General features: G+C 45.5%; 5 protein-coding genes across 5 annotated transcripts; 2 read left to right on the top strand and 3 right to left on the bottom strand.

The window, feature by feature from the left end:
* Positions 1-964: 964 nt before the first annotated feature.
* On the bottom strand, positions 965-1,897 carry NTR2 (Ntr2p; the record flags this gene model as incomplete). The annotated part of the gene is made up of 1 exon (XM_002552835.1): positions 965-1,897. The coding sequence occupies one exon, from the start codon at positions 1,895-1,897 to the stop codon at positions 965-967; it is 933 nt and encodes a 310-aa protein (XP_002552881.1).
* Positions 1,898-2,071: 174 nt separating this feature from the next.
* Positions 2,072-4,660, bottom strand: SIP4 (Sip4p; the record flags this gene model as incomplete). Its single annotated transcript, XM_002552834.1, has 1 exon — positions 2,072-4,660. The coding sequence occupies one exon, from the start codon at positions 4,658-4,660 to the stop codon at positions 2,072-2,074; it is 2,589 nt and encodes an 862-aa protein (XP_002552880.1).
* A 910-nt stretch (positions 4,661-5,570) lies between these two features.
* Positions 5,571-7,694, top strand: DPB11 (protein kinase activating protein DPB11; the record flags this gene model as incomplete). The annotated part of the gene is made up of 1 exon (XM_002552833.1): positions 5,571-7,694. One exon carries the CDS (start codon positions 5,571-5,573, stop codon positions 7,692-7,694), a length of 2,124 nt encoding a protein of 707 aa, XP_002552879.1.
* A 191-nt stretch (positions 7,695-7,885) lies between these two features.
* On the top strand, positions 7,886-9,331 carry GWT1 (glucosaminyl-phosphotidylinositol O-acyltransferase; the record flags this gene model as incomplete). Its single annotated transcript, XM_002552832.1, has 1 exon — positions 7,886-9,331. The coding sequence occupies one exon, from the start codon at positions 7,886-7,888 to the stop codon at positions 9,329-9,331; it is 1,446 nt and encodes a 481-aa protein (XP_002552878.1).
* Positions 9,332-9,367: 36 nt separating this feature from the next.
* On the bottom strand, positions 9,368-12,640 carry SRS2 (DNA helicase SRS2; the record flags this gene model as incomplete). The annotated part of the gene is made up of 1 exon (XM_002552831.1): positions 9,368-12,640. One exon carries the CDS (start codon positions 12,638-12,640, stop codon positions 9,368-9,370), a length of 3,273 nt encoding a protein of 1,090 aa, XP_002552877.1.
* Positions 12,641-12,722: the final 82 nt, after the last annotated feature.

Genomic DNA, 12,722 nt, shown 5'->3' with positions numbered 1-12,722 from the left:
ACTTACCTTAGATACAAGAATGAATATCTGACATTGTTAAACGGCGCAATCGCCGAGGATGTCTTTGTAATTTGTCGATTAGAAAAACTCGCGAATACGAGTTGAACTCAACCCTTGGACTTTATGTAGAGTTCCCAAGGATGCTAAAAATCCAGAATTACTCATTGTAATGCTTGAGTTTTGCACCTTTCCAGGGAATGTGATTGACACCACCCTTTAGAGAATTAAGAAGAAAAAATGCTGTGCAAGGTGTATCGGTTTTGAGGTACGGTGGATAATAGCGTATTCACACATCTTTCCGTATCAGAAGGTACCTCTCTAAGGTGAACTTTTTTAGAAGATGCCAATACTTTAATATTCTCAAGGCGTCAGTAAATGGTCCGAGCATTGCGTAGAGATAGTTCTCGAAGTCATACAGTGTAACAGAAGGAAACTTCCCTGCTCAAGCCACTTCTCAAAGGTGCTGGAAACCACAAGAACCTTGTCAAATTAAATTCCAGATAAGTGGCATCATTATATAACCTCTATCGCGGGTACCAACTTAACAGCGTGTGTTTTGTCGTCCAAAAATTGTTAAGCGCCTTATTTTAACGTGGTGGCAAATTTGGGCTTTTATACATTAAAGAAAGTGACTAGCCGTTACAAGTTGTTTCACTTGTAGTCCAGAGCTGCATGTTGTCGTAAAATTCCGCTATCTGCAAATGAAACCGTATCCCCTAAATCCCTGTGAGGACGAGTCCGTTGTCAAATTTTATGACCGCTTTGTTTGCGACCCAGCCTTGCGTTAATTAAATTCCAAGAGTTCACCTTTTTAAATCTTGTGTACTGGTGTATCCCTTTCCGTTCCTTATTATCTATGTAATGCTCCATTAATCTGACCAAATTCCCTCACAAGCTCTATTTCCCATCAGACATTCTTAAGCCATTCTTGCTGATCCAGAAAAAGTATATAAACTTGACGGTATCAAGCAACATGCTTCTGAAGGCTTGTAATTAACTTATCCTGAGCTTCGCACAATTTCTTGTTCTCCTTTTGAACAGAATCACGTTGACTAATGAACATTTTCTTCTTAGTTTGAATCGACAACAGCATGCTGTCAAGTTCTGATACCAATTCTTCGAGCTCAAAATCGTTTTCATGCAAAATAGGATGTGCAATAAGGCTTAGCCCTCTGTCCATTTTCTCTAATTGGCGTGCTTCCCACTCGTCTCCTTCGACGTTTTTTAGCGCACTTGTTATAGCCAACTTCCTTTCTTGTTCGTCACGATCCAGATCATTCTTAGAAAGAGCTAGCCTTCCATCCTCAAGACCATGAATCTCTAAATATGCGTCCATGTAACTATCCTGCACATCTTTAGCGCCCTGGGACTCACCACCAATGATTTCCATGAGATCATGCTTATCATCTTTGCTTAGCAGCTTAATGTATTGATGCTCATCATGCTCCACGGGGTTCTTTGAACTATCGTAAAAGCCAGTTTTGAGTGTATCAGTTTGTTGCTGAAGCATTGCTCTTTGAGTTCTGATAGACTCAATCTCTCGCCTGGTTGGTACGCCCTCAAGAGTATCGTCTTCACAGTCGTCTCCAAGCTCCTCAAGATTCATGATTTGAACACCTGATTTTGGCAAAGGCTTTCGATATGCAATTTCGGTTATATCCTCTTCCTCAAAGGGCAAGTACTGGTGAGCATTTGGTTTGATAGCTCTCTTCTTTTTTTCTTTAAGCCGTGAGCTGGGACTAGTTCTTATGTGTTCATTTTCGTCTTCAATTTCATAGCTTGTAGAGATGTCAACTCTGCTTCTTCGTTTACTGGTTTCGGAGCTGTCCTTTTGTGATGAGCCGCTAGCTTTATTTGAACCAACGGACGGCTGAAGCTTAGCCCTTTTACGAAACATTTCCCCTAAAGTTGTGTTGGCTTCCGGTGATTATTATATCAGGAGTTTTATACCAATTTACTTGAAGTAGCATCCGCTTTTCTGAAATAATTATAAAGGGAAAAATGCGGTACAGACCTTAAGTATATTATACGCAGCTAGTAAAACCCTAGAACTTAGTTATAAGGAGCAGCTTTACGTGTGATCTACTGAGGCTTGCTGTTTGTCATGTGCATTGTCTTCTGGGATGGAACCTGAACTGGCAGGAAATTTGCATTCTGCTCCAGAAAGCGACAATATGTCGGCAAGAGAGCGCGGCGTATCAACCTCGGGCGGCGATTTTTGAAATCCCTGAACCAGCAAGTAATGCTCACTTCGGAGTTTTGCATCTTCGGTCTCTTTTTGAACAGAATTATCTTTGAGTACTTTAAGGTGCGATTCGTCAATGCCTGAGAACAAGCGCCCATTATTGGCGGCTACTGCATCCGACTGACGTCTTATAATGGGCCCTGGGTGGTGCTGATCAAAGAGGGACCGCGAACGCACGGGAATGGGTGGCGGTTGTGCGATAGTTGTCTTATTACTGCGCTTTTTTTTAAAAAATGGAAGTTCCAGTGGTGTATCGTCATCATCATCATCGTCTTCAGCATATCCTTCATCCTCCTCTTGAATGGCCAGGGATTCGAATAGATTATTTGCGGAATCGGCCGCAGGAATGCGAAACTGCGTGCTCTCCACGCCCAAGATGTTCAAGGACCCAACATTATCATGTACTTGGTTATCGTCAGGCAAGTTCAAGAGGAGCGAGCGCCTGTTGTGTGTTCTCATTGCATTCAGGTATTGGAGCTTAGCAAGCTGCCCACTTCTACCTGATGGCAATTGCGAGCTGAACTGGTAATTTTTCTGCAAACGGGTTAACAGCTCGTCTTCTGGCTCATCGAAGTACCAAATTTTACACCAAGCTTTAACAATGGACCGGTGCTTCTCATAATTCATACGATATTCGGAGTCGGTGCCCGCTTTATTTTCCGAAGCCACTGCCCATTGCGAGAGGCACTCTAAGCACATGTTAACTATCGCGAGGTTATCACAAGGCAAAAGATGCAAGACTTGCAATTGCTGCGGTATCGAGGCCTTCATATCGTATGAATCCACAACTATTAGGTAGTAAAGAGTCAAGATCTCATAAGATGTGTCACGCAAGGATTCGGCCGCCTTGGCCGACGACCTGCCGGCCGAACGTGCAGCCTTAAGATTGGCAAAAAATGTCATGATCAAATAATGCAGCGTTAGTTGTATTTCAATGGCTTGTGGCTTATCCACGCACGTTGCCAGCGTGGATAAGTTGTGGTAATCATGATCCTTTAGGTGATGGTAGAGGCTATATTGGAAAAGACGCTTTCTGAAGCTTTCTAATTCGAAAATCATATGTGTGTTGGCGCCTTGTGACAGAGCGTAGAGTAAGTTACAGCCGTCCAGGCAACCCACAACAAAATCTATCAGCAACTCGAATGGCTTCAATCTCGGATTCCGCAAAGAAGATATTTTGGGAGGTAAGAACTCGTCCATAGTGAAGTTGCTTTTGGGAGTTCCTTGCAAAAGCGTCCACCAGGAATCTAGGAATTGAAAGCACCAGAATGTTATCAGCCTTTCAGAATGACTTAGTGGGGAGTTCTGAAGAGGCACTAAGCGGTGGCTGTTGATGAAGAGGCCGAGGTTAATCATCTCAGCAAACGACAACTTTAGGAGCTGGCTTGCATATGGTGCTGTGGAGGTATTGTAAACCAGGCTCATGCTTGGTGTTCCCATGAAATAGTAACTTGCCAACAACAGACACTGCAAACGGAAAAGCGGCTGTGTTGCGTTGAGCACTACTATTTTGGTTGCAGCAAACAGCTTGTCGTCGCTGAAACAAGACCACTGCCATTGAATAATGAAGAGGTATGCTAACAGCGCCGCTGGATGGGTGTTTTTCGACTCGTTTATCTTGAAAAGGCGTTCTTCCCATGTACTGGAATTTAGAATTGGCACTAGCGACATTGATGTTTGCAGGAAGTGCGTGATGCTCCTGCGAATGCGTTTCTTGCAGAACCCGGCGTCGTTATGGTATTTGATTAAAAGAGCTGCTGGCACGCGGTGTTGGGAAAGCTGGAATTGGCGGACCAGGTAGCGGCAAAGCCATTCGTCCTCGTCGGGCATCGCCTCAGTCGGTAATTTGCCCAAAGTGCCAACAATGTCATTCCACGCAGCGTGGCCCAAAAAGCGGCCGTCAGCGGCCACGCGGTTTTCGTGCAAGTGGAACGTGTCGTTAATGAAAGGCAGGTGGAACAACTGCTGTTTTTGGGGCTCAGAGGAGGGCTGCACCGAGGCCGATGGCTCGGTCGAGGTAGCTCCGGAGCCCGGAGCCTCGCTTTGACCACTTGTTTCGCCCGCAAAACTTTCTGAGTTGTCGGCCGTCGCCCCGATAGCAGCCTGCTGCGAAACGCTGACCTCCGTGCTGTCGCCCGGGTCGTAACCAGCGCGCACCAGCCGTTGCTGGAGCCGCACTACCTCCTTCTCGAGCATCTCCGTGTACCCGCGTGGAAACCCTCTCCGAGAGAGCTTGTCACTGGTTTGACAATGGAACCCTATTTTGGTGCAAGGCGTGCATGTTGGTTTGATGCCGTCGCACTTGATCTTTTTGAGCCGGCACCGGTCACAGGCCTGTGACATCCGCGCGTGCTTCGACAGAAGCAATTGCGTCGCCTTGGGTGAAAGCGGGCTGCCGTATTTTCGTTTGGCCATTGCTCGCGCTTCCAGCTCGTTATATAGACCGGATCCCCGAAAATATACCTAAATGCTAAAAACGTCTTAGATCAACCGGCTCCGAAACTCACAGCTCGGCTTGTTGGTCTCAATCGCCTAAAAAGTTCAAACTGATACCCTGGTTTTGTGGATGTCAGTTTCTATGCGAAGACCAAACGCATTCGCTCTGGTGACGCCCAGATAAGCAATAAATATTTATCGAGCAGCTAACTATTCTCCAGTATGCCGCGCTAGGTTTCCGAAGCCCTGTAAATATCTCCAAAATCACCCTTCTGCCCTGCTTTATGTATGAAAGCCCCTGCGGGCTCTTTACTAAGGTTTCCCGGAAATGCGCCGGGACGAAAGGAACCTTAATCCATGGTGTCATAGTGGTCTAGGCCCTTCTTCATTGGCCTCCAAACGCCATAAAGCCCCCTCGTCAGTGACGGAAATTCTAAACTTTCTGCCGTCGGTCTTCCGGATGTGCGAAAGAAAAAAAGAGCATCGGGATCAAAGGGGCTTCTCTGAATTAGAGGAAAAAAAAAGGCGGGGAAAAGACGAAAATTAGGTAATTTATTTTAGTCCGGGGAAATCCCGTACGAAGCACGTGACATGACGACCTTCAAACACGTGTGTGAGAGTGCTAATCACGTGACAAACACGCCGCCGCTCGTGGCACGTAGCAACAGAAGTGTGTGGGTGTCCAAGGGCTCGGCGGCTATGAGCGTGTAAACATCACAGTGTACGGAATTTAGGGACTCAGCTGCCGGCGCGTGATCAGGCTTCACAATCACCAGAGACGTATCGGCCAGTTCGCAGGTCAACTGTCACGGAACTCATCGCGAATACAGCTGCTGGTCATCGGTTGGTGAGGATACTTTACACAACACTCAGATCTCTCGCGGCAGTTATGCAGAAACCGCTCCAAGGAATCACCTTCTGCCCGACAGCCTTGCCAGAGGATGCGTCCCGAAGCGTGTCGCGTAAAGTCGCTAAGCTTGGCGGCGGATTCTCCAAGGACCTGACCAAGCTTGTCAACGTTCTGGTAGTGGGAAGCGTAGCGACCAACAAGTACCGGTTCGCCGTCCAGAATCGAGCCGACATGGCTTTCGTTGGCGTTGATGCCATCGACACTATCTACGATCTCTGGCTGGCAGGAGACGACATTAGCATGGAATCGCATTCCAATTTCTCAGGTATCAAAAACCCCAGAGAGCGCATGCTCAGCGTCCTTCGGACACGGCATCAGCTGGGTGCTCTCAAAGACTTCGTGGTGTTTATAGGCCGTGTAGGGGATGACCAGGAGGGAAAGCTGAGCCCCGACTCGCTCGAAAGACTCTGCGTTGAGCAGGGCGTCCATTCCTGTAACACGCGGCACTTTGTTAAAGAGTCGCACTGGAACCGGCCAACTGTGTTTGTCACAGACTGCTCGCGCGGTGCTCGTGTGGATGCAGCTAGATCACAGGGTCTGCCGATTGTTCACCCCAAATGGGTCTTAGACTGCCACAACCGGAGCGCTCTGCTGGATTTTGCATATTACCTTCTGGAGAACAACGAGCATGTTTCGTTTGAAGTGGTCGGCGCTGGCTCATGCATGTGTTGGGATCAAATATCCTTTCAACCCAGTTCAGCTGCGGCTAACGCGCACGAAGACGATTCTAGACTGAGCCAACGTGTAGTTCTGGACAAATTCGCCTCAGACGGTCACCGACTGTGGAACAGTGTGATGCACAAAACGAAGAAAATATCGCCGGCCGAAACTTTTCCATTGCCTAACGCTGAGAAAACCAAAGAGCTGCCTGGCTTGTTTCATGATAAGCATTGTTACTTGCTCGGCTTCCCTCAAAAACACAAAGCTGTGCTTCATAACATCATTGTTCGGAATAGTGGAAGCTGTTATGACTATGAGGATGGTGTACAAGTTCGCGAACCATCCTATCTTGTGATACCTAGTAATGTCCCGCGTTACACACCTGCCTCCGTTGATGAACTATTCACCCATGTGGTCACTGAGTTTTTTTTTGAGCGGTGCTTGCATTACAAAAAGCTTCTTAAACCAGATCCTTGGTGCTCACCATTCTTTTCAAATTTCGAAGTGATTCCTTCCGATCACTTGCGCCAAAATCTTACGGTCTCCGAGCCTCTTAAAGTGGCTATCACGGGCTTTCAAGGAGTCGAACTGTTGCATATTACTAAAATTCTGGAGTACTTAGAACCCTCAGGATTGAAGTTGAGCCAGAAGCTAAACAAAGAAACCAACGTTTTGATAATCAATCTTGGCGCACTCAACAGCATTCCAGAGAGCCACCCCTTGTGGAAAAACCAGTATGCGTCCATGTTTGGGGAAGGTAAGAAACTCGAGCAAAATCAAATTCATCGAAATTCTATGAAGCGAAAAATCGAATTTATTAAACAGAGGCACTCGATACCAGTTGTTACTGCTGCTTTCATTCTAGAACTTTTCTCTCGTGTCTCTAAAGCGAAAGCGCAACTAAAAGTGTCTTCAAGAATACACCTCAATGATGTTAATTGGTGCATCTCGTGTCCAAAAGGCAATAAAGATCAGTTTTATTGCGACCTTCTGGCAAAAGAAACAGACTCAACTGACAGTGGTCTCGAGATTGCTTCTAGTGCTAACGATTGCGTTAACCGTTCTATCAAGCAAAATCGGCAAGAAGCACTTGATATATTTCGTAATGGCCCAACCGTTAATTCGAAGCGATCTTTGTATGAGGAGGGCATTGAAGCTAGGCACAGTGCTGAGAAAGTCCCCTCTCCGCTCCCAAAGATTCCAAGGCTGGTACCTACGGAAGCACTAAAACCAGTGCAGAGATCGTCGAGCTGGGGAAACCTGCTATCTGATCAAGCTCGGAAAGTTGACGGGCTACACGATTCAGATGTCGAACCCTCGACTGGCGAGAGAGAGTTGCAACATACACAAGTAACCTACGGCTCACCCAAACAGATTAATGACGTGCAAGCCCCTCCGACCAGAAGACTTACTCGTCAGCGCATGAAAGAAATCGATACCTGATAAACCGTGTGGATATGAATTTTATATGTAAGCTCTAAAGAACTTAATGCAGTAAAATCGTTACCTCTTTAACAGGCGATGTTATACTCTCGATTCATGCCACTTTTGTTACGAAATGATAATTATCAAATCGAAAATGATATAAGTTTTATTAATCTTAATTGAACAGCTAAACCACTATAAAATGATCAATGGAGGATCTAAAACTTAGAAAAGAACAATTCGTTTCAGGTCTCACTGGCAGCTCAATCCAAGAAATCAATGCCGTCGCCTCTGTAGCCCTCTGCGGTTACGTATGTTGGAGTCTTCTAAGGTCTACAGTAGCAGACGGCAAAGTAATGCTACTAGCTGACTTTTTTTTCAATTGGTGTGCCATTTTATTATCAATTACTACTTATGCCGATAATCCGCTTGCTCTAAACCTTCTTTTGGTAGTTCCGCCGCTTCTACTCTGGCTGTGCGTACGTCCCACTAGAAGCCAAAGGGATATCTCTCGGAATTCATTACAGAAAGCTGAATTCAAATTAATGAGGCATCCGTTTATTACAGCATATCGCGGGAGTATGATGATCGTCACAGCCTTAGCCATACTAGCTGTTGATTTTCGCATTTTCCCTCGCAGGTTCGCCAAAGTTGAAACCTGGGGCACCTCTCTCATGGACCTTGGTGTGGGGTCATTTGTGTTTAGTGGTGGACTTGTCTCTTCGAGAGCGCTTTTACAGAATAAGCTAAGTGGAGGGAGGGTTTCAGCATTGAAAAAGATTATTCATGCTTTGAGATCAAGCGGCACTATTCTTTTGCTGGGTCTACTTCGGCTTTATTTTGTCAAGAATTTAGAATACCAGGAGCATGTCACTGAATATGGTGTACACTGGAATTTCTTCATCACGCTTTCCCTGCTCCCTATGGCCATGATACCTATCGATGCAATTGCAGAGTATATTCCTCGTGTTGCCATTGCCTTGGTGATATCTACTGTTTATGAACTTTTTATGGTATTCAACAAGGACTTACTTACTTTCTTGATAAGCGGCCCCCGAGAAACGTTTGTTGGTGCTAATAGGGAAGGAATTTTCTCTTTTGTTGGATACTGCGCCATCTTTTTATGGGGCCAATCGACCGGATTTTATACCCTGGGCAATGTTGCGACCAAAAACAATTTGCTAAAACCATCGGTCCAGCCAATTAAGAACCTTAATAATATTGGCACCTGGGAAAAGCTTGCTTCCAAAGGACCTCTCTGTGGGTTGCTCACCTGGTCTTTTATAACCTTGTCTGCGACTCAAATTGTTTTTGCGTGGCATCCATTTAACGTTTCAAGAAGGTTTGCAAATTTGCCTTATGTTTTATGGGTGGTGTCTTTCAATCTCGGCGCTCTTTCTCTATTTTGCTTAGTGGACAAAGTTTTCGAAAACTCTGCAATCGGATCTCAAACATCAGTATCGCTAGAAGCGATGAACTCTAATGGACTATTTCTCTTTTTGCTTGCAAACGTTACCACTGGGCTCGTCAACATGATAATGCCTACAATTGACATTGCTCCGGTTGAAGCATTTTCTATCCTCTTCCTTTACGCATCGTTCCTTGCTTCCGTATCTATCTTTATGTTGAAAAAGAGGATTTTTATAAAACTTTAACTATAATCGAGCATCTGTTATAACTGTACACAAACCTCAATCAATGACAATCACTGTATCTTTATCACTATCTGCTCTTCTTCTTGCTTGTGATAACCTTGACATAATATCATATCCCTTATCCATAGGTTCACTTTTAACCTTTTTTTTTGGAACTTCACTAGGCGCAGAACTTCTTTTACTCGTTTGAGATCTTACAGAGTCAGCCAATGTTTTTGCATTAGTAAGAATGGGCCTGCTATCGTTTCTTAAATCGCGTGGATTATGGAGCATTTCGCCAGCAGTTTTGTTCAGATTTCCGCGTTCGCCGGCGGACATTTCACCCTTCACTAACACTTGACCTTCATTGGTTTCAACATCAGTACCATCATGGTTATAATTCATCGCACCGAGGTTAATTGAGTCCGCAACTATTGTTCTCCGAGACCTGCCACCAGTTCTCCTTTTGCTACACTCGAAACTGGCACTCCGGGAAAGCTGCCCTGTTTTTATCTTACTTGAGTTGGCACTTTCACTTGAAGCTTTGGCCTTCTCTCTTAGGACTTTCGCACTGTCTTCCACTTTAGGGGCGTACACGGGAGCTTGAGCGTTCTTAACCTGCGTGGGTGAGGTTTTTGGGGCAAAAGTTCGTGAGGGAGCTAACACAGTATTGGAGTTATTGCGCGAAGGCCTGTAAACAGGCGCCATATTTCTGTTTCCTTGATTATGCGAAACTCCTGAAATCCCATATGGGGAATTTTGGCGCCCCTCAATATGGTTCGTTGAGGCGTTCCTCAATTGAGCAGCTGCGGTTGTAATTCCAAATCCAGTCGGCGAGGGTGTTATGTTCTCGCCCAGGTTGAGCCTCGACGCATCAAAGACGGCGCGGCCCTTCCATGTAAGCCTCTCTCGTCTGGCGTTCACAAATTGCTCATAATCCTTGACTAAAACATCCAGAGAAAAGGTTGCACTTTCTTGAGGAGGAGGTTGGTTTAAGTTGTGATAAAGTTTTCGTACCGATTCAACATCAGTGAAAACCTTCTGGTCCTCGCACATTGTGTTAACTAAATCTGTAGTCAGAAACCTACTCGGAGTCGAAGATTCGTATCTTGACTCCGTATCATTTGAATTTGTAGCTGTGAGATAAAGTAGAAACTTAGCTCTCGTTTGGGCCACAAAGAACATCCTTCGCTCCTCATCTAAGGTACCCTCGTTTCTTCTGGGGCGGTTTTTCTTGGGGCTGCTTGTACCATTGTTGCCCCTATTATTCCCTTCTTCACCCCCATCAGTTGCACTATCGCTGTCATCGGCGTCATCTTTCCCTCCAAATACGCAAGGTATTACACCTTCTACACAGCCGGGAATCATGACTACTGGCCACTCTAAACCTTTCGCACCATGAATTGTGGATATAGTGACAAAACCATCTTTCTCGCGCTTCTTTTTCTGTCTGCGTTCTTTCTCTGACATCTGAGATTCTTCGACTTCGGTCTCCGTAGAGTACAGGTTGACAGAATTAATAAACTCTCGAAGGATATCGTGCGCATTAATTTTTCCCTCCACGTCAGTGTCTTCTTCCTTCACGTCCACTTCATCATCACCGGGGCCTTGTCGTTGAGACAGGTCTTCCTCGAATGGCTTAAAATTGGCAAGGTGTTTTCTCAAAATATTAACGTTGATGTGTCTCTTATTGAGTAGATTAGGCTCCCCATTGGGGTCCACTTCAGCTTTCCTCTTCCCATCAACGTGAAGATATTCGAACTTGAGCCCTGAACCTTCATACAATTTATCAAAAATCTCTGTCATTGCAGATAGGTCAGTTGCTTCAGCCATAAGCTCTCTGCAACTTTCGATTAAGCTAAGGAATTCAGTGATGACATTCAATGCCTTCGAGGCGTAAGCACCATTATTAGGATTCGCGACAATGTTTTTGAGAGCCACGAAAGGAGACTCATAGTCTGCGAAGGTTGCTTCAACTTTTCTTACGGTAGCAGGCCCCAGACCTCGATTTGGGTATTGAAGAGCGCGTAGTATGGCATTCTTTTCGTAGTTGGAGTAGACACATTTTAAAAGATCCATCAGACCATTGATCTCTTTTAATTCCCAGAATGCACGACCATTTACAATCTTATATGGTATTCGGTGCTCTATAAGAGAGGTTTCAAGCGGCCTTATCTGCCTGCGGTGCCGTACAAGCAAGGCAAAACTGTTGTAATTCCAGAGTTTGGGTAGTGACCGGAGGTAAAGAATTTCCCGCGCTAGTGCTCGTGCTTCAAGAAACTTCGCAGGAAATTCAATGTAGACTGGAGGAAAGTCGCTATCAAATTGGGCCTTCAGAGGAAGTCTATCTTCCCTTCCGCTTAGCTGCTGTTTGATGAGCATCTCACTAGTAGTAAGGATTTTCTGAGATGAACGGTAGTTTTCAACCAAAACAATACGAGAGCACGGGATTGGACACTTAGCGGCCATGTCCTCAAAGTTACTGGCTAGTGCGTTTCTGAAAGCATATATGCTTTGATCAGGGTCGCCAACCGCGGTAATACCTTGAGATGTTGTGCTGTTCCCACGAGCAAAAAGGTACATGAGATTAAGCTGTATGCTATTAGTATCTTGAAACTCATCGACGAGAACATGTTTTATGTGAGGAAGACATCGCTCTTTGGACAGTAGTTTGAAAGCATGAAGAAGCAGGTCATCAAAATCCAACGCATGTTGAGAGTGAAGCTCGCATTGGTAAGCTTCATAGAAATGCAAAAGTGCTGGATCGTGCTCATTATTCGCACGGTACTCGTCTGCCATCACGCCTTCGGATTTTAACCATGAGATCATTTTTTTGACAGAGGCTGGATGTACTTCCCAGTTGCCTTTTGAGTTGGGTCGTAGCAGGTTAGCCTTGCGAGTATAACTGTGTGCATAATCACGTATTTGGTCGGGAACCTTCTCCACAAGTTTATGAATGATGGGATCCGTGTCGCTGTCAGAAAAGGTCCGCCAGTCCTTCGGAAGCCCGATTTTCCAGCCATGCTGCCGCAAAATACGCGCACATATCGAATGGAAAGTTCCGATCCACAAACTGCTAGGATTAATGTTGGTACCCTCGAGCAAGAACGACAACCGCTCGATCATTTCAAGCGTAGCCTTCTTCGTAAAAGTAGTAATGATAATGTCACCAGGATTGATTCCTTTTTCTAAGAGCAGGTACGCCACCCTCGTCGTCAGCACCTTTGTTTTCCCGGTGCCGGGACCTGCGACCACTTGGAGGGCCTTGGTGTGGTCGAATGTTACTGATTCACACTGCCTTTCATTCAGAGAAGACAGGAGACGTTCCATGCTTTAGCATTTGTCATGAAATACTATTACCAGCGCTTTAAGCCCACGAGTTTTTGAGCTTTGGGCAAAGTTCCTGAGAAGA

This window comes from Lachancea thermotolerans, assembly GCF_000142805.1.
Source record: "Lachancea thermotolerans CBS 6340 chromosome D complete sequence".
NCBI lineage: Eukaryota > Fungi > Ascomycota > Saccharomycetes > Saccharomycetales > Saccharomycetaceae > Lachancea > Lachancea thermotolerans.
The sequence above is the reverse complement of the archived record's forward strand: the minus strand, read 5'-3'. Positions and strand labels throughout refer to the sequence as shown.